This window comes from Trachinotus anak, unplaced genomic scaffold (genome assembly GCF_046630095.1).
Source record: "Trachinotus anak isolate AG129_WGS33_773 ecotype Australia unplaced genomic scaffold, CSIRO_AGI_Tana_v1 ptg000003l, whole genome shotgun sequence".
Classification (NCBI taxonomy): domain Eukaryota; kingdom Metazoa; phylum Chordata; class Actinopteri; order Carangiformes; family Carangidae; genus Trachinotus; species Trachinotus anak.
This window is the reverse complement of record NW_027273854.1, coordinates 15,830,057-15,856,812: the sequence shown is the minus strand read 5'-3', so window position 1 is coordinate 15,856,812 and position 26,756 is coordinate 15,830,057. Positions and strand designations below refer to the sequence as shown.

The 26,756-nt window shown below is 41.3% G+C and overlaps 1 protein-coding gene across 1 annotated transcript; it reads right to left on the bottom strand.

Annotated features, from left to right (window-relative positions):
- Nucleotides 1–4,236: 4,236 nt before the first annotated feature.
- Nucleotides 4,237–8,258, bottom strand: nptx1l (neuronal pentraxin 1 like). The gene is made up of 5 exons (XM_071474108.1): nt 7,711–8,258; nt 7,181–7,388; nt 6,215–6,459; nt 5,923–6,102; nt 4,237–5,441 (listed from the first exon to the last, which is right to left on the bottom strand). Exons 1-5 carry the CDS (start codon nt 8,152–8,154, stop codon nt 5,220–5,222), a joined length of 1,299 nt encoding a protein of 432 aa, XP_071330209.1. The 5' UTR covers nt 8,155–8,258; the 3' UTR covers nt 4,237–5,219.
- Between the last annotated feature and the right edge of the window lie 18,498 nt (nt 8,259–26,756).

Genomic DNA, 26,756 nt, shown 5'->3' with positions numbered 1-26,756 from the left:
CTGTAAATAATCAGAGCAGCTTAGATGAGTTGGACAAAACTTGCTGCAAGACACTTCTCACAAGACTATCTAAGATTTATCACTACATTCCTATGACATTGAGGGAGTCAGAATGGATAGGTTAAAAAAAAAATCAAAGCAGCAGAGCCAAAGATATAGTCAGGATTCAGGTGTGTTCTGCTGGTAGTGACTAATGTTGCCTCAGGCCACTAGCCTCAAGGAGAGATGAGGAGTGGACTACAGAGATCTGCGAAGCTCACTTCTTTCCAACCCCACAACCCTAGATGGTTTTCAATTTCATACCTGTAGCCTTCAGACCCAACTGTGCTGCCTTAAGTGATATCATTTGAGGTATTTTATCAGATTTGGTGCAGCTCCCTCTGGAGCCACAAAAATCTTAAGACAACTTTTGTCACGTATGCAGTTGTACTCCCATAGACTGTGTATAAAATGACTGTAGACTCTGGATCTGAAAAGTGAAGCCATGGTCCCATTTAGAGGAAAATAGACGATAAAGAAGGGTATACATTAGGGCATGGCTACTGTGTGTGACTGTACAACACACGGCGACCTTCCTGACAATCAGGACGGAGTACAGACCAGATAAGATCCATCCCTCACTCCACCTTCTTGTCCAAATATGTTTTTTTTCTTGTTTCAAACAACCAAGATGGCGATGGCCAAACAGCAAACTCAATGCCTCAAAATGGCAGTCCACAAACCAATGGGTGATGTCACGGCGGGTTGCCAGTTGAGTACTCCCCAACACCTGTAAACACACCTTTATGTGTACAATCAGTGGAGTTCACCTTTAATTCTCTTAATTTTCTGTAGATCAAGAATGAAATATCTCAGTAATTTTTCGATCAATTATTGGATTCATTGACAAGAAATGTTTTACAGATATACATCTTTTCCACACAATGACTCCCAATGACTTTGCTTTCACCCTGACTTTTCCTTTAGCACCATCATGAAGTGGACATTTTGTTTTTTAGGTCATAATTATTGGATGGATTACAGTGAAATGTGTTAAACAGATTCATGGTCCCCAGAGGATGCAATAACTTTGATCCCCTGACCTTTTTTGTACTTAGCAGAATTTAGCACGGTAGCAAGTTAAACTAAGATAGTGAACATGGTGAACTTTATACTTTGTAAGTATGAGCATGTTAGCTGCTGATGTTCACAGGATGTTTGTGCCTCACAGAAGTGCTAGCACAGCTCTAGACTCTTAGTCGCTTTGTACAGGACTCGGATCTCATGCTGACCTTGTTAACTTAATTTTTCTGTTCAGCGTGAACAGGATTGGTTGTTGATGTGTGTTAGTGAAAGCAAAATGTATTTAAAAAAGTTGGAGCTTATATTCCACCTGAACACGGGGATGTTCCCCAAAAATGGTGAATCTAGCACCAAACCATAAAAAATGGATGCTGGTACTGACATGCAGCAAATGCATGGTCTTCTGAATGAGGGAAAGGCTGGTTATCCACATTGTCACTTCACTGAAGCTCACTTCTGTCTGCGTTGCCTCCATGTCATTTCAAGGACGGTAATGTAGACAAATTTTCCATGAAATGATTTTTAAAAAATCAGTCAGATGTGAAGAATTTGTGCCATCTGCTTTACAGACAGAACGAAATAAGAGCAGCCAGATGTGGTGGAAAATAATTACCTTATATTTGACCTTTCCTCTAAGCTAATCTGAATCAGAGTGCCCAAACCAATTAGAGCTCAGAAAAGCTGGGGAGAGGTCAACAGGCTGGCTATTAGCTGGCTGTGCCAAAAATATACCTGACAAGATCTGGGCCAAGATTTAGGTCAAGAAAAAAGTACTGGATTCGGACAAATGCGATCTGTAGGTCAACGAGGTCAGGTGGATGTGGATGAGGGTGTGGAAGTCGATTTCTAACGAAGCCTCCGGTGGCCACTCAGGAGGAAATTATACTGTGTGTGTGTGTGTGTGTGTGTGTGTGTGTGTGTGTGTGTGGGTATCCAGGTATGTTCCTGTGTTCCTGAGTGACTTTTGGTTCCCCACAGAAAGGATTCAGACTGAAATCCAACCCCAGATGTGTCACAGTAGCTGTCTGTAATGGCTGTGTGAATGGTATGAGCTGTAGTTAGTCTGGTGTCAGGGGAAAAGAATATTGATGTGAAGATGTCCCCCTCCCTCAGAGGTAGAGAATGGAAACCAATTTGTGGGACATATGACCCAACTGGGGTGGGCCCAAACACATCCTCACTAACAACAAAGGGAGGACCTTCCGACCCTGCATCCTCGAAAGCGAGCGGTGTCAGCTTTGATTCATTTGCAGGAAAACTGTATGGATTGAGATGTATGACCTCAACACCAACCTTTTGTTGACAGCGATAGCCATGTGTTTACAATATAGTGTGTGTAATTACAGTCTGTGTTCATCTATTGGTGTGTCTCGCTCTAGAAATGGCTTCTGTTTGGACTAGGCACAGCTGTCTGTAGTTGACGCCTGCAGGCAGAGGTGTTCTTGAACTTCACCACCTGACTTTGTGTTTTGCTGTCGTCTTTCTCTCCGTTCAAAAGTTCAAATTCCACATGGAGATATGTTTCTGTTACATTTACAACACACAGGCTGTTTGTACTCATGGCAAACATTTGTGAGGTTTTGAAATTAATAGATGCTCACTGAGTCGTGGTAATGTCACATTCACTGATTTACACTATGCTATGGGAATTTTTATATGCCATTGTTTAAATGGGATGAAGTATGATTTTTACCATTACTATGTGGTCTCTTGTGTAAGGCATACAGTGCCTTCAGAAAGTGTTTCACATTTTAATCAGGACTCTATCTAGAGCTGGCCACCCAGCCAAACTGAGCAGTCGGGGGAGAAGAGCGTCAGTAAGAGACCAAGAACCTGATGGTCACTCTCGCTGAGCTCCAGAGATCCTGTGTGGAGAAGGGAGAAACTTCCAGAGGAGAAAAGGGAAGAAACTGAGCTGAATTCCAAGTTTCATAGCAAAGTGTCTGAGTACTTGTCATGTGAATGAGATATATCAGTTTTTTTCTTTTTAATAAATTTGCAAAATTTCTAAGATTCTGTTTTCACTTTGTCATTTGGGGTATTGAGGGTAGACTGATGAGGGTCTGAACACTTTCTGAATGCACTCGATGTGGTGAAGAACAAACCACCCAACTTATTTTGCTAACTAGTGTCATTGAGGTGTCTTAAACATGTCATACTAAATTTTGTTGAATACTGTGAAAAGGGACATGTTTGAGTTTATAAGATGTTTACAAGTTTGTGAAAAACAGATGTTTGTTCAGTAGTTAAAGCAATTTAGGTTATAGGTCACATTCAGTCTCAGGCGTACTGTCCAGTTTAGTTGATTTGTAGTAACAAAGTATTATTAGGTGGGTGCAGATTGGTCATGAAAACAGTAAGCCACTGGGGTTTTAAATGGTTTTCCACATCGTTTATATTACCTGAAACTGACATGTCTGGCCCCAAGTGAAACTTTTAAAGGGATGAAGAGATTTTTTTACCTTTTGGTGCCTCTTGTTGGTTGATATCCTGGTTTTTGGGTTTCCGCCTGTTCATTCATCCTTTTATTCGTTCAGTCCAGTCATTTGTGTATGCATCTGCTGCCATTAAGACCCTGCCACTCCCACCTGCCTCCTTTTCCCACCAGTAGCATCACCTGACCTGCTCCTCCTCCCCACTCTCCTGCTCACCTGCTCCCCAGTCCTTCATCAGCTCCCTGGTGTATAAACCCGTCCATTTCCACTTGCTCTCTGCCAGATTGTCTTTGTCCCATGTGCATTAGCTTTTCAGTGCTCTGTTTTTTTTTTTTTGGGGGGGGGGGGGGCGTTGAAGATGCCACCTTGGGGTTTTAGAAAACTGTGATGTGAATATTCGACTAAGCAGTTACTTAATTGAGAAAATAATCTGCTCGTTTGGTGGAAATTATTCAAAAAACATGCAAAACACGTTGCTGAAATTTGGTGGTCAAACTTAAATGCTCACTCAGGAGAACATCCGTTCAACATTTCATGTAAATCATGTTTAGTATAAGTTAAAGTTTGGGGAGGTGTGATCTCTTCAATGGGTAAAATTTAGGACTTTAATTGTAGTGCCCCATGTGTCTGACTGAGGCCATATTTCATCAGATCAGTATGTCATCATGTGTGTGAGCAAAATTTCAAATCTCTCAAATTTCCTGTCTCATGGGAATAAATAAATATATGTTTACACTTGTTTTATGATTCAAGTATCACAATTTATTACAAAAACTAGAACTTTTTTTCATCTGTTGGTGCTGCCATGCTTTAAGCATATAACAATACAGTATAAAATCTCAACCTAAAAGTAGGAAGGTAAAAGCAAAGATCATAGATGCTGACGCAGCATTTACAGAAGTTAAGACATGCTGTTACTGTACAGAGAACATTCCCACTGACGTACAAACATCTGCAAAATGCGCCATATTCATCAATGAATTGCATTTTACACTAAACGATCTAATCCAACCTCATTCAAAGTGTTACAAGAAACACCTCTTTTGTAATTAATTTACAGAAAATAAACACAAACACTCTGCAAATCATAATGAATGTGCTGAGATTTTTTTCAACAGCCCAAGGCACTCAGGCTCAAATGTTGGCAATAAATACGTCATTCTTTACACAAAATCACGTCAAGCAGGTGGTGGTAGAGAAAGAAGAGTGAGAGAGAAACAATGCCGTCTTTTTCAAAACCTCTTGAGGAACACATTCCTTTTAAAGAAGTCCACCTTGTCCTTTTTCACAGTGAAAATCCCTGGCAGTCGAGACAGAAAAGACGTTTGAAGAAGTCATTTTGTTGAATAGTGTGACCTCTGTTCACTAAAAACTACATGACCTCCTACTGTGCTTTTGATGCTGGCCTGTCGTTTTGGTCTCCGAGACCTTCCTCTGCTCTCTGGAGTAGCATCAGCTGCTTTTTCAAATGAAACCACAAGTTGGCCTGATGTGCATTCAAGCACCACCAGGATGCCAAAGTGTCCCCTTCCACTGAGCTGTCCCTCATGAGAATCTGGTAAAAATCTATCAAGGTGTCCACAAATGATGTTTTCAAATATCTAATACAAATCCAGATGCTATTTATTGAAACACTCGCCTCCTGATCTTTCATTCTTAGTTTACCGATGCTGTGACAACAGTGGCTTTGACAACTGCATTGATCTTCTCTTCCCTGCAAGTTCAGTTGAGCTGGCGACAAGCTTCAAATGTCCACTTCGAGGCACCTCCGTAAATGTCAAGGCTCGTCTCCATCCATGCAAAAACGTTGCCCACTTGCGCTTTGCTGCTGCAAGTGGCAAGATTATAAATCTCTCCGACAGATAGTTTCCGATCCCAGATGTGAAAATTTGCCAGGTCTCCAACAAAAGCTTGTGTGGCATCAAATCCTCCTCCGAGTGTGTCCTGTGGTAAAGACAAATGGATTTAATCAAGGGTGACATGAATTTTTCCCCTTAGGCTGCTTCATGGAAAGAACAGAATTGCCTCTTGGATTATCTGGAATATTTTTGGACTGATTAAATTGAATTACGAATATCCATCTTCAATCCTCTGGGATTCTTGATGAGTCCCAGTAAAAGATCTAATCACATTATTAAGTCTATTACATGAATTACATCAATGGGTGGATTGGAAAATTGAATTCAGATTTTTTTTTTTTTCTTCTTCTTTAATATCACATTAAAATGGTACCATTACTCCAACTTGTTAGCTCATTTTCTGTATCATGTTAGGAAGCTTTTGTATTTAACACAGTGATATCTTATGGCGAGCTCCTGTCCCAACACCGAGAAAAACACTGTTTATTTCTGTTGCCTTTGTGCCGCTGAAAGCTCAGCCCCTTGGAGAAGAAAGCGTGTGAAACAGATGTGTGTGCTGTGTTCACCTGCTCTTGGCCGAGGATCAGCAGGCCCTGTGGTTTGATGGGATGATATGGAGCCAGATTCTCCCCGCTCCCTCTCTTGACGCCGTCTTGAAAAGCTTCCCACACACCGTCGCGAGTTGTCCAGGTCACACAGATGTGATGCCACTTCCCGTCATTGATGAGAAAGGGCAGCTTCGCGACCTTTCGGAGGGTTTCAAACGCAGAGACATGACGTGAGTATTTGCTGCGGTGAACCAAAAATAACTGTTTAAAATCAATGCGTGGCGACGTTTCCACGGTGGCGCACGCCTACCTTGTCATTTATTAGTATCTCCATTGGGTTGTTCCCCCACTCTATGAGGACCAGCTCGTTGGCTTGACCAGGAACTGCGTAGGAGAAAGGTGTGCCCACCCCAGGAGACGCATTGGACTTGAGCCACATGCACACGGTGAGGGCGTACATCTCCGGCAAACTCTTCTTCACTTTGGCGTACATGTAGTTGGTCCTCAAGGGAAACGTCAGCTGGAATTTATCCAGGGGCCTGTTTTCTCTTTGACCTGTGAAGAAGAAAACAGAGAAGACTTGGCTTCAGAGACTTTGCAGATTTTTTTTTTTTTTTTTTTTTCATTTTGTTAAACACAGACATGCCATTCCCAACGCACACATACTGGGGATTTACATAGGAATTATACGTTACACAACAAATCCACAATCGTGACGCTCCAGATTTGCTTTAATCTCCCTTGATAAATCCACCACAGGAGTAACCGTGACGTTGTTAACCTTCATCTCTGCTTTTCCTCTCCACCCATACCTCTCAGTTTTACTACCACACTAAGCGCCTGCTGCGTGGCATCAGAGGTGTCCCAAAGCGAGAGCGCACCGTGGTTCAAGTTCTCACATTGCTCACGGCTCAAACGGAGGGATGGGTCGTTCACTGCATGTTTGAAATGGTTTAATCTGCATGTGTTAGAGCAGGAAACTGCCGAATATACCGATGTGTGTCGGCTTTGCGCGGATAAGTAAACATTAAATCGACAGCTGAGGTCATCAAAGCCAATAGCGCCAAATTGGATATGCAAACAGGGATTCCTTTTCATTTTCCACCCTCGCATGCAATCTTTCTGCTGCACTGTGACGATGTGATATCTCCTCTCGATCACTATCTATCACTTCGCTCCCATCACTGCACTCGTCCTCAAGGCAACTCAGCCACCAATCCCTCCCAGATCTCCTTGACTTTTCTAGCGCGGAAGCCCATAATCTCTGCACACCCACCTTTCTCCAGGTCGGTGATCCTCTGGTGTAGAGATGTGAGGGTGGATTCCACTCTCCCACGCTGCTCCGTCTCATTCCGGAGTCCGGGCTTGCCTTCCTCGATGCTGTTCACTCGGGACAACACCTGCTTCTCCAAGTCGTCGATTTTACTTTGGAGCAGGTCTTTGAGGCTGTTCGCCTGCACCGAGTTGTTACTTCTGCTGAATTGCTGTGAGGGAGGGAAAGAAAACCCTTTAGCTCAATGTGAAGAATGGGTTTTGAGTGATTATGATTTTAGATTAACTTTTATTTTGGATTATTGCAGCATAGCTGGACGCACAATTTAATTATATATTTTTTTTCTTTTCTGTGAGCACAAGTATTATCATTTGGCTACCATTATTATTATTATTATTATTATTATTATTGTTATTATTATTATTATTGTATGATTCATATTAGTCAACAATAGTGCTTGTATTTTGGTCAAACGAGCTTTGCGCACTGTCACCAAAGTGTTGAACATGTCCTCAGAAGCAGCAGCACCCTACCTCCAGATTTTCAAGTCTCTGCTTCAGCGACTGCAAAGTCTGTGACAGTTGCGTCAAAGTGTCAGCGGGGCCCCTGGATACATCCCCCATCGTGTTTTTGGTCCCAGCCTCTTTCTTCCTGCCCCCGGCCCGTGCGTCCCCAGGCTCGGCGCCGCTCTGGCTCTCACACCGCGCCAACTTTGAGGTGAGTTCTCTGATCGTCTCTTTTTGGTTCATGATGGTTTCCTTCTGCTGCAAAACCGTCTCCCGCAGCTGCATGACCGTGGTCTTCAGGTCCTCTCCTGGCACGCTGTTCTGCAAGGTGGCTGCGCAAATGTCCATATCCTTGGGTACGGACGTGCAAATGAACTGCGTCTGTCCGCCAAAGTCTTGAGAAGAACTCTCCAAAAACAGACAGGAACATAGAAAAAGTCTCCAGCAGATCGCCCTCTTCGTGGCCCGCATGTTGGCGTCCGTGCCGGGTTTTTTTTTTTTTTTTTTCCTCGTGGCTGATGAGCCGCAGTGATTTCGCGCCCGCGTCCCCTTGCTGTTGTACTGGCGCCTGTGGAAGTGCAGCCGTTTTTATACAGCGAGCCTGGTTCTGCGCAGAGCAGGTTCACTGCATCACTACGGGAGGGGAGGGAATCGCGCCGTCCCTGTTTAATCGGCTCCAGAAGCAGCGTCACATTCAAGAGATGAAACCCATTTTTGCTTTCAGGCTCCCACATGTTAAATCTTTCATCACTTTGACAATTTGTCATTTCTCGCTGTTTATTATTCATCTGGAAAACGCGGATTTGTAGGCGGTGAAGAGGGGGGTTTGCTTGGGTGGCGGGGTGCCAAGAGAGCCAGCTGTGTTTGTTTTGTTTTGCGCACACTGAAAACTCTCTCTCTCGCTCGCTCACACACACACACACACACACACACACACACACACACACGCACACACACACACACACACGCACACACACACACACACACACACACACACACACACAGTAGGTGGATGCAGATCAGAAGTTGCAGCAGTTTGTGGTCCCCGCTGATTCAGCACCAAGGACAGCTCTGACCACGTCACATTATCACAGCCGGCAGAGGAGCGTCTGTGGAGGCTGCTTACTTCTCGGTTTCTCGGTGTCTTTTTCTCTCTGTTCAGCTCAGCTGCTACTAGTGTGTGTGTGTGTGTGTGTGTGTGTGTGTGTGTGTGTGTGGATTCAGTTTGTTTGAACTTGAAGACTGCGTTTCATGTTCTTCCTTCACTCTTTATCTTTCTGTTCCAACATGTTTATTTGATGATGAACCATAAATTCAGTTTGAGGAGCACAGATTATTTTCCAGCTCAGACTCACCTGGTTCCTGTGCACCACATGCCGCCAAACACTGACACACCTTATTCCCACAGAGCCTCTCAGGCAGTGGCGATCTGCTGTTACTGCTATAATCATCTCAATAATTCAGTTTCTAAAATGATAATCTGTCCCCAAGCGAGTTACCTTATCTATTATTCAGAAAGGACAATTTTGTTTTTTTTTTTTTTTGTTGCTCACTCTGCTCTCATTTATTCTGTCAATGTCGAAAATAAAATGAAAACATTTTTGAATAAAGCATGAAAACATATCAGCTCCCAGATTAAAGTGGATTTCTTTGGAAATGTGAAGTCCGCAGCATGAGAGACAAAAGTCTGCAAGGATATTAGGTAGAGGAGGTTAGATAGATCATGATATAATTGCTGTCATCTGTTCCATGTCTCTAAAGCTCAGTGGTTCGGAGCTGCAGGTGCCTTCTGCAGGCCAGATATTAACACTGAAGGATTAAATTGTTTTCAGGAGGAAGGGCCTCATTTCAACCTACCAAGAGCTGGTGCAATATACTACTGCACAAGAATCATTAGTGAGTAGGAGTCATTATAAGCAACTAAATGGTGCATTTGAGAATCATGCTCTAAAATGTTTCCTGTTACAACACTTATGTCCATGACATTCATCTTACAGATGTTTCCTCTTTAATGTTTAATCACCACGTAACAGTTTTTTTGAATTTACGTCAATAAATCAATGTGACGTAGCAATCTTAAAGTGCATTAGGATTTAGGCTTTGTTTATTTATTGTCCCCTGAACCTTTTTGTGTGGATTATTGTTCAAGTGATGCAACAGCATCCAAGAGAAATGAAAAGGGAGCGGGCTTTAGTGATTTTTACTCTGTGTTCTTAATCCAAAGTTGATGGAGTGTTTTTTGATATTGTGATAAACAAAAATGAGGCTCATAGGTGCGAGAGAAAACAATTTCTCTTCGTCAGGCATGGAACTCATAAGAAAAAGTGGATTAAGGTGATGTAACTGTCCATGGTTTGTGTAACAGTTGCTACAGAGTGGCTGCTTATCTTGAGAGTTTTTAGGAAAATAATGAGTGAACTAATGCAGGGAAATACAGGTCAAGGGTCAACACCAAGAGGCCATCTACATTATCAGAGACCAAGCACAGATCAATCAAACTTTTTTTTTAATGAAAATCCAGCAGAAGTATTCACAGGAACCTGAGCAGTGAATGTAGCAGTCAGAGTAATGCTTTTAGCTGCATTGCCCTTGGGTAAAATATAAACAGATGAAGAGGGAAAAAAAACCCAAAACTGAAACTTTATTAGATGTTATGAAACATGAAGCCATGCACTCTGGCACTGTCATACCACCCTAACGTTCAGAGCAAGAAATGTGAGTAAACAAGCTTTTCTCTCTACCTTATCAACCATCTGGTAAATTTGTGTTGGTTATGTAATTACACATAACAGTCTGCAGCGCTTTCTAATTCTTTGCAAAGGCCATTCATTAGATACATATTATCTTTCAAAAAAGTAATTTGCCAAAATAACTTCTGCTCAAATGTTGTATTCAGTAATAAGCAGAATAGACAAACCACTGAAATTGCAGTTTAAACATTTTTAATTGTTGTTGGGATTGAGGTTATTTTACTGTATGTACTGTAAAATCAGGCAGAAAAGCTGAAACGTCTTTTATCCTTTGGGGCCAATGGAGCATTGCACAATGTCCAAAGTCTAGCTCTCATTATGAATTCATTATTCAGTGCTTCCCACACAAACACATCTCAGAGCTATATGCTTAAAGTAGAAAAACCTTCACTCCTCTGTGCTCCTCAGAAACAAACAAACTTCCCATCACCTCTACTTCTCCTCCTCTCCTCTCCTCTCCTCTCCTCTCCTCTCCTCCTGCAGGCATATACAACCCCACTGATGTAGACACTTTGGTTTCGTAACCTTTCCAGTCTCTCAAATGAACATTTCCTCTGGATGCCACAAGTTTGGCCTGTAAGCATATTGTGTTATGTTGTGATTTTATAAAAAAAAAAAAAAAAAAAAAACAAGCAACGGCTGTTGAATTTATAATGTTGTTAGCCGTGGTGTGCATGAAATAATAATAGAGTTTGGATGAAATTATTATTTGTTGTTGAAGTCATTGTGCAAGACATGACTGCACAACAATCTGTGACACTGGAGATACTAGTCTCATACAAACAACTGCCAATAGCTCTTATCACAATCCTGCACTCAGTATCGCCTCAGTTCTGTTAGAGCTGTGCCCCGGGCCGCTGTCCACCTGTTGTGGTGAGCAGTATCTGCTTAATAATGCATTCAAACATAGTGGAAATGCATTCTCCAGCAACAGAGATCAATAGTTGTAATTTCACATGTTGGCATCCTGCCTTGACTCACTTTCTCTCCCTCTTTCCCACCCTCTTTTGTAGTGTGGTGAGGCCCATCAGGGCGGAAAACCATCCAAAACCTTTTTAGGGTTTTATTGTGTTTTAGATTATTTTACATTTTCTATACCAAAGAGCATTTTGACATTAGGGCTGAGCATCTGACTTCTTTTTGGGTATCGACTGAAATGTGTCCACAGCAGTGAGCCCTTTATTGTCCACTTTACTTTACTTCTCTGAAACACAAACACAGCAGAAATCCCTGTAACATACAGAACAAATATGATAATAAAACACAATTGAAATATAAATAAAACGCAGTACAATAACAAAACATATAGTGGAAATCCTTAAAACTGCAGCAAACCATATGGATATAATAATAATAATAATAATTGATCAAATTTTGCCTGTATTTATTGATAGGGATATTTTCCTTGATGAGAAAATGGTTTATAGAAAAAATATTTTATATTCCTCAGTGTGAAGTATGTAATGTAAGTAATGTAAGTGTGTAAGTAAAAAGAAAAAAACTAATTTGACATACGGGCACCACTTTCTAATAAATCAGATTAATATCCATTGCTGGCTGGCGTAGACATTGTAGTTGACTCAGTTTTTCATGCATAAGATGAATATGAATACAATGGAAAACATGGTGGATATGTTCAAGTTTATGTTCAAGTTTGTTCCAGTTTAAAATAAAAGAGCACAGAGGCAGCAGGATATTGAGGTGGTGTAAACTGCACAGTAACCAAAACGTTGTGTCATTTTGCAACAGTTGCTCTGACTCCTGTAATTAGACCCCGAACCTGTTTCAGATGCACCAGTTAGAGAAACAGCTGAAAAGATGCAGTGTAAAAATATTTACAGTATGCCTCAAGTAACCAAAGGTCTGGTGTTTTCCATTTCAGTGTGACTACTGGGTGACACTGTCTCTTCTAAATACTCGAAGGTATTTCATCATTTCTATGAATCAAAAGCCTAATTAAGCTGCCCTTTGTGTAGCAGGCCACAGCCATCCTCTCCATAGCAGAGGAGGAAAACAGCTGCCATTTTGGGGTCACCGGAACTTCAGCGTGCAGTGACTGAATAGAGCAAAGAAAATGTCAGGCAGTTGCCAGCACAGTGTAAAAAAAAAAAAAAATCCTATAGAGGCTAATTAAGACAAAGACATTCTGATCATTATTTCCTTTTCTTTACTTATTTCCCTCATGGTGTGCAGATGGAGTTTTTCATACTGTACGATTGCTTTCCTTATGTTTTATTGAAGGTTGTGATTTAATTATCTTTTCATTCTGCGTGAGCTGAGCGACCATCTGAAATTGATACGATGCATCATCTGACATTGGGATCATTTTCTGTGCTGATGTGACAGTGTTCTCCTCCTGCAGAAGAAGATGAGGGAATATATAACAATGTGCACGTGGAAGTCTTCCTCCCCCCCGCCCCAATCCCATTGCCCAGAGTATGTGACGATTGGATACAGAATCTCTAAATTTACTGTTGTGCATGAGCAGTGGGATTCTTTTACAACTCACTCATTCATCATGTAATTCCTTTGATCTAATCAGCTGTCAGATCATGCAAACTGTGAAGCACTCACATATTCATGGAAAGCTTTATGATCTACTATTTGGTGTGTGAATAAGCAAACTGGCTTCTTGGAATATACTCATACCATCACTGATTGTCTTTGCTCTCTTGTAAATGTTTGGGTTTTGTAGATGATCATTTTTTATGGCTTTAATACTTTCTGTTTACAGTGGCTGTGGGCTTGCTTCTTTGCAAATGTAGGTAGCTTTTAAAATGTCCCTACTTCTCACTTGATTTATTACCCCAGTGAATATTTTCCTAATGACTTTATGGTCTCAATCTCTGGTTTCAAGTCTTCTTCAATACAACATGATGTTCATTTTTTAAATTAGGTTCCGTTTAGAAAAAAACAGACGAGGCTACCGTCTGACTGACAGACTGAACCACACACAGAGTACAGAGTAGGTCAGATCCACCCCTCACTCCTCCTCAGCTCCAACTTCTCGTCCACATATGGTTTCTTCTGGCTTCAAAAAACCAAGATGGCGACAGCCAAACTGCAAACTCAGGGCTTCAAAATGGCAGTTCACAAACCAGCGGGTGATGCCACATTGGGTTGCCACTTGGTTCAGAGATTTCAAATTTGTAACAGGTAGTGAGGGTCTAATGAAAAGACACTCGTGGGTTGCATTATGGGAGATGTAAGAATCTGTATTTTTGAACTACTGAAATTCAGGATATCTCACCCTCTGCTTCTTTTGATTTCGTCCGCTCTGTTCTCAATTTGTTTGTTTTTTTTGCTGCTCCCCTGACTTTGTGGAAGTTAAAAGCTAAATTACCCATTTGGGACTGTTTTACATATTTTTTCTAGTATTTGTGACCCATGTATGATTAGTGATACTAGTACAACCTACTGTCGCCTACCTTTATTTATAGCATTTCTAAGGAGATTACATCGGCTCCACATGTAGATGTCTTAAAGCCCTCACGGATTTCTATCGCCCTTCAGTAACCAGGAGCACATTGATTTCTCTTTGTCTTGTCATTGCTATCACTATTGTATTTGACTGCTGTTTTGGGGATGAATGCAAGTGGCACAATAGTCTTTCAGTACCTGAAGGGATGTTACATAATGAATAAGGCATCAGACATTCCCAGGCTCACATCGCAAACAGCCTTGTGGATTTGATTTCAGTCTCAGCTCAGATTCCTTCAGCACTGTTGAAGGCTCGACAAACACCGCGTTTCTCACATTTATTGTTTTAAATCAAACTGTTGCTTTTGCTCTCCCACAGGAAATGTTCTTTCTAGTACAAGATCGTGGGATTCTTTTTACTTAACCATAACTGCGAATGATTATTAAACACACACGAAACCACCATACGGCATGCACCTTATTTTAACATTTTTCTCTTAGCTTCTGCTAATCCACAGTCATTTTTCTGTTTTGCATGCAAAGTGGAAGATATAAGTAAAGGTTTGATATAATGTACAAATTATATGTAAATCTGGTAAAATGCAATATAAATTCAGACACTGTAACCCACTCCTACATCGTCTGCTCCGATGCTCACCTTTAGCCAGTACTTTATTTCTTGATGTTGTTTTTGTAAAAGCAGCTTCATTTATCAGCCTTATTTGTTACCAACAGTGTATGGTCTATGGCGGTGTGTACTCTCAATGTTTGTGGTATGTGTCCATGACACTGAGCAGCTAGCCAGGCATGAGCAGTGTGTAGGTGGGAGCCTCATGCTTGTGCACCACTCACTTGTCAAAGAAGCTGTGGAGGCATGAAGTGCTGTCAAGAGATGCAGTCTAATGAAGGGATGTACTCTTGCTGAGCAACACAAAAGGAAAGTGACTGACTTGCTCAAGGCCTCTGTCTGGCACCTTCTCTCAGCAGCAGAGACTGAAGACATCATAGTGGATCACGCCTAGCAAGAGAAAAAAAAGAGTAAAGGTTGCAGTAGAAAAAGTTACGCTTTACTAACTTTTTAAGATTCAAACTCTCCCACAATGTATGAACAGAGAGAAGATTCCTACCTCTTTACGAATCAACAAAATTACAAATGTCAAAAGAACATGTGAAGATTTAGTGAAATGCAGCTGTTGTTTCAAATGATTGTGTGTCTTCAAGAAAACTAGAGCTGTCTCAAATACAATTTTTAAAACTCTGCGCATTTGTACTTTTGCAGTTCTTTGTGAAATGAGACTGGCAATAACAATCGGTGGTTTTTGGTGACATTGGCAATTGAATTATAGTATAGTATAGCATCCAAAGTGGGGGGCTGACTTATAAAGCAGCATTGCTATCCATAAGGGCATTCTGCCAGTGTGGCTACAAGTTTCACACAATGTGTGACCTATAGGGAACAGTCTCGGTTAAACACTGTGTAAACTAGGTGACTGCAGGACATTGTCTGAGGGAAGTCCCATCTTCCATGCTGAATCCTCCATATGTTGTCTGTGGGTAACAGGTTGAGTCTGAACAAAAATAGCCTGCACATATTTCAGTGTGGTGGAGATGGGCTGGCTGCAAGAAGCCTGCACACTATGAAAGAACAGCCACACGCGCACAGTCATGTAATCTAAGGTCTGGAAAAATGTTTTTTCACCCCTGAATATTTAGTAATATACCAGCTGTTACCAGAGATGCGGTACATCATTCAAAACATTAAACAAGAAGTGGAAGATATTGCAGTTTAACATCACTTGACCTAACACAACTATATGTCGATAATATATTAAAAAAGATCCAGTTCATCCAAAACCGTCAGATCCGCTTTATGCCCTCGCTCAGTCAGACATGGTCACATCCAGCTGACGCATGGCTGCATTTGATTACTCCTCATCAATCCATCTCCAGAAGTATTATGAACATCAAAGGCTTGTGGCTGTATGTGATGTCCAACAGGACGCGCCGTGTATAGAACCGTCTGGAAGCAGATGGATATTATGTGTGTTGTAATGTGGGAGAGGATAATCCAAGGCCACATAAGTAAAGATGTATTGATTTTTTTTCCCTCTTTTCATGTGTTTCTCTCTTTGTGTGTGTGTGTGTGCGCGTGCCTGTGTGTGTGTGTGGAGGGGAGAACTGAAGATATGGCACAGTACACACACACACACACCAGAGACAAAACATCTTTCTCAACTCTGGCAAAGCTGAGCTGGAGACATCACGACTCAGTTATATTCACCCTGGTACTTTTGATTTCTCTGTACAGTCCATGAAAAATAAGAAGACAAACAGGATTACTGGTTGCAGAAAAACAAAGTTGTTCTTGAAATAAACTTTTAAGCCTCAAAAGGTAAGAAATGAAAGGAATCATGCCTTAATGCTTCTAGGTTTATAAATGCTGCAAGCCACAAGATGATGGATGAAATCAGTGCTTCCGAGGTTCTCCCACATCTTTACCCTGTGAACCCTGTAACCCAGAAAGCTTGCACAGAAGTGCGTGTGTGTGTGTGTCTTTTAAAAAAAAAGGATCAGTGTCTCCACATGAAGGCTCCCTCCCTGAACCACTGCCAGAGAAGAACCAGCCTCACATCTGTGTGGAATAATAAAACCGTGTCAAAAAGTGCAGGCAAATATTTTTGTACACCGGCGCTCTCTGAGGGGAAACAGAGCTCAGACAACTGCAGCAGTCTTTTCTTTTTCTACATCTCATTTTTTGTATTTTTTCTGTTCAGTGGTCTCTCTCTGCCCAGATTTAAACTTGATATTGTACCATTTTCTTTCTTAGAACAGTTTCATTTTCTTTTATCTCTCCATTTTGTCTTGTTAATGTAATGACCACCCCCCACAGAAAACCACTATCACTACACACACACACCTCTGCCAGGCTTCTTTCAGGCGAGAACCAGAAAGCCCCCACTTGCACAGCAACATCAATAATAAAACTGAAGCACCCCCTACACCACCACCACCATTTGCGTCTAAAAATATACCTCCTTTTTTGTTTAATATTTCATTTGCCCCTTCTATCTCTCTTTCTCCTTTTCTCTATTCATTGTCTTTAAATAGGTGATGAGGAAAGATGTCAACAGTTGAATTTCCGCTTCCAACTTCCCACTTATTTCCCATCAAGTATTCTGTCCCCTCCAAACCCACAAATGCCATTTCTTCAAATCGTTGTCCACGCCACAGCCGACTTCTACTTCTTCTCAGGACGTTACAGTATGTCTCAGCATGTTTATATTTGTACTTTGTGTTTAAATGTGGGCTAGGGTCTGTATTTATCAAACTTGTGAAAGCTAAATTTTGGACCCAAGGAGATTATAAAAGTAAAAATCATTCAATTTTACTCTTAAACGTGAGAACAAATAGTGTTCATCAAGTTTTTTACCACTTAAAAATAGTCCAGAGGTCTCTCTGTGTTTGACTGGCCAATCCTGTTCTGGGCGTACATGTGATCAATTGGCATCATTGGAGAGTTGCTCGAAAATGTTAACAATACATTTAAAGTAAGTCACTTGGTAGATTTATCTTTAATTTATGGAGTATCTATTGCACACAGCTATTCAGCTATTTGCATCCATATGGAACACCCAACGGCTCCCTGAGCGCCTTGTTTTTACACCATCAAATACAGTGTACAGGCTGTTGCAAGTTGTTGCAAAGTGCTGTTTAATAAGCACCGTACACCAGGTGGTTTTCTAAACGTCTGCTGCCATCAGGCGCTTATTAAACGCTATAGTAGACAGGCTTTAGGAAGTCAGGCGAGGTAGAATAAAGAGTGACACGGTCCACATAAGGAGGAGGATGTGGTGGATGAATGGGTCAAACCCGTAACTTTCCCCCCGGAGACTGGGCTTTGACTCCTGCCTGTATCAAAAGGTAGTATTTACCTATGTTTAGACTTAGTTGACTTATCTTGTTTTTTCATTATGTGCAGTTTTCAGTCACAGTTTGGTTTTGGTCTAGGCAGCAAAACTACTTGGTTAGGTTTAGGAAATGATCGTGGTGTGGGTTTAGAGCCTTTCTGCCAGAACTTCTCACACTGTAATGATCCAGAAGAGCCTAAAACTTGGGTGTAAATAGTCACATTCACTATATACCCTGGGTGCTTGTCTCAGCTATATATGCTATTGTCCAGGATAGCCTGAACCTTACTCCGTGTACATTGACATCCTCTGACCTCTGCTTTTATATTTTTATTATGTAACCAATACAGTCCCACTAAAACTCAGCTTATTTTATCCATATGAAACCAAAAATCTTGAAAAATGCATTTTGTTATTGAGAAATATTAAAATAGTTTCAGCAGGAGAAATAAATCATTCAAGCAAAAGTGAGACAAGAAGTTGGAATGAAAGCAAACAATGAGGCAGAGAAACCAGATGGTTTAAATTTTATTTGCATTTAATTAACCATGATCTTCAATTTGATCTGCTGCTGAATTTTAATATTTCTGTATGATACATGAGGCCTGTTAGAAAAACTGAAATCACTGTTTTGTCTTCCCCCGATGTCTGGTTGATTTTGACATATAGTTCCTTTAAAAAAAGAAACACTTTGTTTGCACGTCAAAGAAAGTACAAAAAAGTTGTGTCCTTTATTCTCTACTATTACACCGTTCTTAAAACAAGATACATTTACCATAATAAGTGTGTTTGAGCTTTAATCGTCACCAGTGATTCAAGCAGAAGGAAGATGCACACTGAAACTAGTGTATCTGCTCAAACCACAGTCAATCGTGCGTCACACATTTTAACACTCTCCTCATTTTTCATAAGTGATTCTCTTCCCACTGAGTAAATCTGAGATTCCTCTCACGTGGGATGTGATTTTTAGAGGTGGTTGAGTGCACCTCACCGGCTGCTGTCTGTGTCTTGGTTTAGTTCTGTGGCTGATGTTGTGGTTCAGGCTGCTAATGTCTCCTGACCCTGCGCCTCTCCTCCTACCTCTCAGGACCTTTCATAGGCGTTGAAGGGAAGGAGGAGAGGAACACTGTGCTGAGAGTTGGCTTAGTGTTTGTTATATAATGTGTCCAAATGGGGCACATACCTGCTGATGGGCAGATGGTGCTGATGCTGGTTTCAGGCCTGCTCACCCATCACTGACTTGATTTGTAATGCGCATCTCTTCATCTCTGCAAGTTCCCATCTAATAAGCAACTTTTGTCTTAATAACAGCACTTAAAAAATGATGAAATTGCTGGAAACAGAAATCTTTCAGAGTGGAACTCATGTGATTTCATTCAGGTGACACATTTAATTTCCTTTTGTTCCATTTTTTTTAATCAACGAAGAATGGCAGTGAAAGCCTTTACCTTCTGCATGTTGGCTTCTTTATTAGTGTTCCACTTTAGCTCTCCCTTTCCTCGTTATTCATGTCTTTTTAGCTTTCTGCGCTGATACATTAACTTCAAACAATAGCACACAATGGATTAATTCTCATTGTTTTAGCTTCATAAATCATTCGAGGTTATTGTTTTAAGATGTTTGCAAACATATTTTCACAGGCGCAGTGAAATGAGGTGTGCAAATTGGTTTTGGCAGGCAGGATTACTGTAGTATTTGTTTAAGGCCGCTGTATCAGCACACACTTTACCTGAACAACATCTTAATGTGATGATGATGGAGTTTGTTTTATCATCAAGTATTGTTTGGGTCATGTTTACAATGAAATGCTTTGTTGAATCCCAATTCAGGCTAGAGCAGAAAGTACAGTACATAGAGAAATGTTATCCCATTAGTGTAAACAAAGAAGCACAACATTGCAGTGTAATTCTTCATTACTTGAATTCAAGCACTGCATCCTTTTTGATAAATATCCAACTTAGTTTTTTGCTATGAAATGGTCTTAAAATTAAGCTTTTCTAGCTAAGTATTAGTAGGTGTTCACTTCTGAAATATAAATATCTCTGATGCAACTGCAGGTTCGTGACGCCAGTAGGGACTTTTCAGAGGCACTGGATCCAGTCTACCTACTTCAAAATCAATCACAGCTTAAAGCCCTCTGTTCTCAGAGGGCTGAACTTCTCACACAGGCTCTCTTTTTTTCCCCCACGAACCTCAGAGAGAGAGATCTGTCTGTTAGCAAGTGAAAAGTTTGAACACAGTTTTGAAATTTAAACCTGTAGGAGAATACACACATATTTCCTGTTTAAGTAGTCCGTCAGATTCAGACTGAAACTTTCTGACAACTGTTAGTACAGTCACTGCACTGGCGTTAATGGATAGATGTGCTCACTTGTGGAAAATGCGCCACGATGCCACGCTCTGCTTTGTCATAGGCATGAGAGTAGGTGAAGACGTGCTTTACCTTCGGCCTTCTTATTATATCACACCAGCAACTTCTTGAAATGTTTTTGTTGCAGCCATTTGTTGTGACTAACACATTAATACACAGTGAATTCTTGTGCAGTTTACATGCAGTTCACTCAATACATGCTGTGCTGTTGCTTGCCTTGCTTCTTTAGCTCTTATGTTCAGTAAGCAGATAAAGCAATCTTGAACTGAATAAAACAATACAAAATAATTTATCATCATACACACAGTACATGGACTGTCAGGACTATGTGGCCAACTCTTAAATGTTCGGTTTTGTCTTTTTTTTACGCCAACAAAAAGTGCCTGCCAAGGTTAATCAAAGGCTGTGGTCTTAAAACCACAATCTGCCCCTGTCCTTAACTAAAGGGATTTAGTAGTCTAAACCTGACCCCATGCTGCACTCACTTCACTCTCTGGTCCTGCACTACGACCACCAATGACCCCAATTACCTGCTTACAACCTCTGTCAGGTATGAGAATGAAACACCTCCTGAGCTTGAAGAAATGTTGCAGTGACCACAATCAAGGCATCAATTATATTTCCTCCAAAATGTATTTGGCAAATCAACTCATATAAGTCGTATAAAAATGTGATGTTTAAGAGACAGTTGTTTCCACCTGTTTCCGAATGAATCCTCCTTCCTTTAATTGTTACTGAGCCCTGCTGTCTTCTCTGTGTCCTAGTTTTCTCGCAGATGGGTGGGAGACACAAGGAAGGTGAGGGACAGAAGGCCTTGGACGCGGACCATCTATCGTCAGCTGGGATCAGGACACACACACACTTCTCCAGTGATCGATGGAGACAACAGTGGTAATGGCCTTAACAGCCAAGCAAGGAGGATGATCAGTGGCCATTGATCTGAGCAGCCGGGGAACCAGTGTATGTCCGAGTTAACGGTAATGTTTCACTGATTTCTGGGCCCTGTGTGGTCACTAGGAAATATCTCAGTATTACACAGGGGCAGTCGGAGCACTCTCATTGCTGGATGTCCTTAATTATTTACTACCACTCTCTTTCTCTTACCTGCCCTCCCTCCTTCCTTCACTCAGTCAATTCATGTCTGCTTGCCTCCATCAGTTTCTCCCATTTTCTCTTTTCCACACCACATTCAATCAACTTGGGCCAAGCAATTGTACAAGCGTTTGATGTCTCTGCTTGTAGATGTTCATTCAATTTTCCACTGTAAGCATAATTTGCTGCAGCAGTGAGACCATGTAAACATTGGCGCTATACTCCATTAGTATGCTGCCTGCTTAGCCCATGTTATTTTAGGCTTGCTTTGTACATTTGCTCAACAAGAACTTCAATTACATCAGGATTTCAGAGAGAGACGCTCGCTGGCAGTTTGTAGCTACACAAGTGGAATTTCATCACTTAAAGTTCTTGGATGTTTGTGTCGAGGCAAATGCTAAAAGCCGCAATCTCCCAGTAGACTTTACAGGGCATTGCCATATTCTCCAGTAGTGCATCTTCACAAACGGCTTGCGGGTACTCTGTGCACATAAAACAGTGCCTCTATATTTACTCTTTAAAAGCCCTGTTGGTTCTGCATTCAGGATGCTTTTGGAAGAGTTGAAGACCAGGCAGAACAGCATCTTCTTTTAGGTGTATGCTTTAAAAAAAATGCACTTTGCCATTTTGGAATATGAGTGTACCCAAAGGATCTTGTTGTCAAATACCTTCCTGTTAGATGATTACTGACAAACACAGACTCAGTACAGATGAGTTTACATAATTCAGGCTCTAAGTGTGAATGGGAGAATAAGCTCCTTTTCTACTTGTTCCATATGCAGCTGTTGTAAAAAGTCTTATTGCATTAGCTTCAGTAAGGCAAATTTAATAAAGCACCAAATACATTATTTTAAACTGCTATAGTCTATTGATGTCACACTGGCTGTACTGATACAGGCTGTCTAGAGAACTGGAGTATTTCAGAGTAATGCAGGAATACAGGAGGGCTCTGAGACTCAGCTGCCTGCCTACACTAGAGACACACCTCAGAGCTCAGCAGCTGTCAATTCAAACTCAATGTGCCTCACAGGTGCCAGCTCCACTCTGCCTCTTATAAGCCTTTGTGCATCGATCAAAGCAAACTGCCTGCCAGGGATTCAAAATGCAATACTGCACATTTCTGCAAAGTCAAACTGACCGGTTTCTCACCTCACTGAAGGTTCAATATTTTCAGAGGGCTGAGCTGGCACCAGAACCCCAGCAGCGTGAGTGTATGAGTTGGTCAAGAAGCACTGTTGCAACAAACTGATCATGGCATCACTTAGTGAACCATCAGCAGCATGCACAGCGTTGGTCTGTGTGTTTTGTTGTGAATCAGCCGACGCAGTGCGCTGCACTTTATCAGTTGTTCATTGTCTTTCAAAAATATTGATGACAGAAATTGTGTTGTTTGGTAGGCAAAGCTCTTAAATTATGTGTGCTTCATTGCACCATCACATGTACCTACTTATACAAACTCCTGCATGTACTTACTTGTGTACACCTGTACACACCAATACACTGCATATATTGTATATAGTGGTTTCTCTATATTTCTATTTTTGTATTTTTATTTATTCTAATTATATGTAACTTTTTCTTCTTTACTCAGTGTGTCACTGGTAAAGTTTCCCTTCCTCTTTTTTAACCATACAAGCAGCTGTGGAGATGGCATGGTTGGTCAAGTTGCTGCTTTGGTCTATGGTGAAATATCTCAACAACTTTTGTACACACATTCATGGTCTCCCTGGGAAGGATCCCAATGAATTTGGTGACCTCCAACTTTTCCTTGAATCTTGATAAATGTGTGCATCAGAAAGGAAACTGTGCTATAATTCACTTTTATCAATCCAAACCAACTTGTGTTTGAACAAGGACCTCGTTTTTATGAGGGCTAGTTAGTCAGTTGCCAAAGTCTCATAAAGTTTACCTCTGTTGGATCTTGGAGTGCAGTTCCTTTATTACAAGAACCAGAATGAACAATATTAGCATGTGTCTGAAGTTGATGTTGTGGGCTGTCCGGCCATAAAAGTTTAGTTTTTGATGAATCATGTTTGTTGCAAACACAGGTGCAAAAGCAAGCAGGCAGGAGTAAGACAAATGTGTGAAGTCCAGACAAGTTTAACTTAGAAAAAGTATCATCAGCACAGTCATTTTTCTCCCCACTACCCTGAGCTGGATTTCAGCTCCGTGCTGTAGTGACTCACTGTGTGTCTGTGTGAGCAGGCATCTGTGTGTGCTATTTAAGGCGGGATGGTCACAGTGCATGGCCTGCTGTGTCTGCCTGATCTCTGGTGGGAGAGGTAGCTCTGGCTGAGTGGTCATGACCCTCCCACATAATACCGGGGGTGCGGTAGAAGGAAATGCAGCCTCAATGGCACTGAGCTCAATGCCCACTCTTTAATATCAGCGGCTAATGCATCTATGATAGAAACACCTGCTGGTGATCGCTTTCATCTCGAGCCCTGAAAATGATCCGGTGTCATCACCTGTTTCTGTCTGTTTTGCAGTGACTATCAAAAAAGGGTATCTTTTGAATAGCAGCACTGTAGTAATGCACCAAAATCTTTACTAAATGCCCTCTCAAACATTTCAGAATTTAAGTTGGGGAGGCAGAATTTGCTTTTTTGTTGTTGTTGTTGTTTTCTTAGAGTGAATCTTACGGACAGTAAGTAAGTAAACGGCTGACCAAGAGAAACACTGTGTGCACTGTTAGATCTGACCTAACCTGACCTTCTCTGTCCCTGGTAACTCCTGACCTATCCCAACCTTTCGATTTGTCTTCTCTTCCTGCTGCTTTGTTTATCTGACCTGGGCTTGGCTTGAATCTATCAGGAAGATTTCACACTGCTCTCTGTTCATGTTTCAAATGGACAGAGCGGGAGAGTTTCCTTCTAGGGCAAGTGCAAATTGCCAATGTGCTATTTAAAAGAGACATCTGCAGCAATACAACAATCTTGACTCTGAGGAAAAGTGAAAAACTGCTTTATTTCTTTATTACTACAATGATCAGTGTTTTATCATCAGACGTGATTATTGCCAGGGGTTGCAGGTCCTACCTGGTGCGATGGAGGTACAGAGAGAAGCTAAGATGGCATAATGGAGAGTATTAGATTATTAATTGTGACCTTTATCTTTCCTCTGTCTTTAAAGGTCATTCTGTGCTTGGGCAGAGCATGTTTCTGACTTTGCGGAGTGGATTTCAGACTGTCAAACCCAGCATGTTTTGGTTCTGCACCTGATATCATGGCAGCACAGAGCAAAATGTCCTTGAAGCATATGCTCTATCTCTAATTAAAGGGGAGCTTCAGAAAGGCCTAAAGCAGCCAAAAGCCTACAGCCTTAATTATAGAAAGCTTTCTTCATGTTCATGTGAGCTTGTTGTCAACACTGCCTTTATTACCCTGGTCAAGGCTTATCATCCATACAGTATGACTGCCATTGTTGTCCACTACACTCTACATTGGCATGGCAGTCTTAGAGTCTATAATAACTGCATTTTGTGGTATTAAACCTGTATTGTTGCAGTCCATGGTTGCCACACAGCTCCATATGCTTAATGAGAGATGAAAAGGAAACTGACACAGAGCTGAAAACAATGCACCCTATAAACAGAGAGGTTCAGGAAAATGAAAATGTTTACCCTCCTTGATTTAACAAGGAGTTGAATTATTAGCAAGCTTTGCACACAGGAGGAATCCAATTGTCATTGTTTCCCTTGTTTATATCCATGGGTGGAGCTGCACAATTAATCGTATTAAAATTGCATGCCTCTGTGTGATCTCATTTCTGCTGTGTTTGCATTAGCAGGGAGATCTGTTGCCTTAATCCAAGTGCTTCCAATTTTCTCCCCAAACTGCATCAACAAATGACAAGCGCACGTTAATATGACGGAAGACGGAAGATGGAAAAAGAAAAGAAAGCTTATTAGAAATAACAAATGTGTCAGATCAAGTCTAATCATCAGATCATGATTTAAATTCTCAAGTGGGGAAAAACTATGACTCTCATTTTGACCATAATCATGCAAACTGACCCATGGGTGGTCAGCTTGGTATACACAGTCATTCAGCTGTTGAAAGTTTCTAAAGTATATTGTTCTCAAAGGGTGCAGGGAGCCACGGCCACTCAATGAAAGACTGAACTCTGAATCAGGTGTAGCGTGCATTTTAAAATCTTTTGGATTTCTACTGAAGGTCTTAACACATAACTTAGCCGTGGCCTTGTGTTTTTTTGAATGTGCTTTGAGGCCTGGAGAGGTAAAATCAGTATTTACAAGGGAAAAAAAGAAAACTGAAGCAAGTCTGGAAAAAAAAACATGAAGTGGCATAGCAGAGATGCTTTTCTCTTTGTTCCCATCCTTTGTTTATTATTTGCAACACCTCAGGTACATCTTATGACCTTTTGTGGGCGTCCCAATACCCAGATTGAAACATGTACATTTTGAGCTGTCCAATGATTCTTTTGCTGCAGGTTAGTGTGTTCCTGTCATTGTTTTTGGGAGCATCTGTGGAAAGTGTTTTTTTCTTTGCACTCAAAAGAAAATGTCTGACTGGAACAGTGAGAAACTTTGGCTCAAAACAAGACACCCCAAATGCATGTTGTTAACCCAGATTCCACATAAATCAATACTGGGAGTTGGACTTCACAGGTCCTCTTCCTCTCCTCTTCCACACTGTCGGGCTAGCTGGGCTTGACACAGTTCTTTCTCTCCATGCAGGACTCGTGCATTTTTGCCTGTATCAGACAACGGAGAAGCATTAATGCTAAAATAGCATTTCTGTTATTGGGCAGCCTATTCACTTTATCTTTTTCCAAGAGCTGTGAAGCGGAAGAGTCCAGAGGTAGTTTGGTGGGATTCGATCCCACAGCTTTACAGGTGCATGCATTCATAATAAAACTTACAGTTACAGTTCTTCACAGTTCATAAATGTAGCAAATTGAAAAAAATGTTATGTTTCTGTATCACCAGCAGCTTTAGAGAGCTTCCAAGAAACCACCAGTCTTTCCACGCAGAAGTTTAAAGGAATGGCCTTGTAGGCAGAACACATCGATGCAAACCACAGTGAGAGCTCATCCAACATGAGGCCATGTGCAGGCTGAGCAAAATTTGATACGACTGAATCCATTAGAAATTGACTAAATGTCATCAATGGGCCTGTAGAGCCCCATTGCAGTCCTTGCAGCAAGAGGAGAAACAGAACAGAACCTCTCCCAGAGAACCTCTGTCATGGACAAGACAAACCCATACATGTACAGTATGCTAGACTCATCATCTTCACAATCCAATTAAAGCATTCTGTAGCAGAGGCATCTTCATTTTTACCAGCTCGAGCCATGTGTTTTCATATTCACATGCGCCATCCTTCTGTTTATTCATGAGTTTATATTTCCATCCAGAGAAGTAAAAAAAGTTCTCCCAAGAGACGTGGGAAGAGTTTCAAAAAAAAAAAAAATGCAAGTTTACAGCACTCACACACTGAGGACTGACAGATTCTCCCCCTCTCTCTCTTTTTTTTCTCTCCATCACCCCCCAGGCTGTGTCCATCCAAA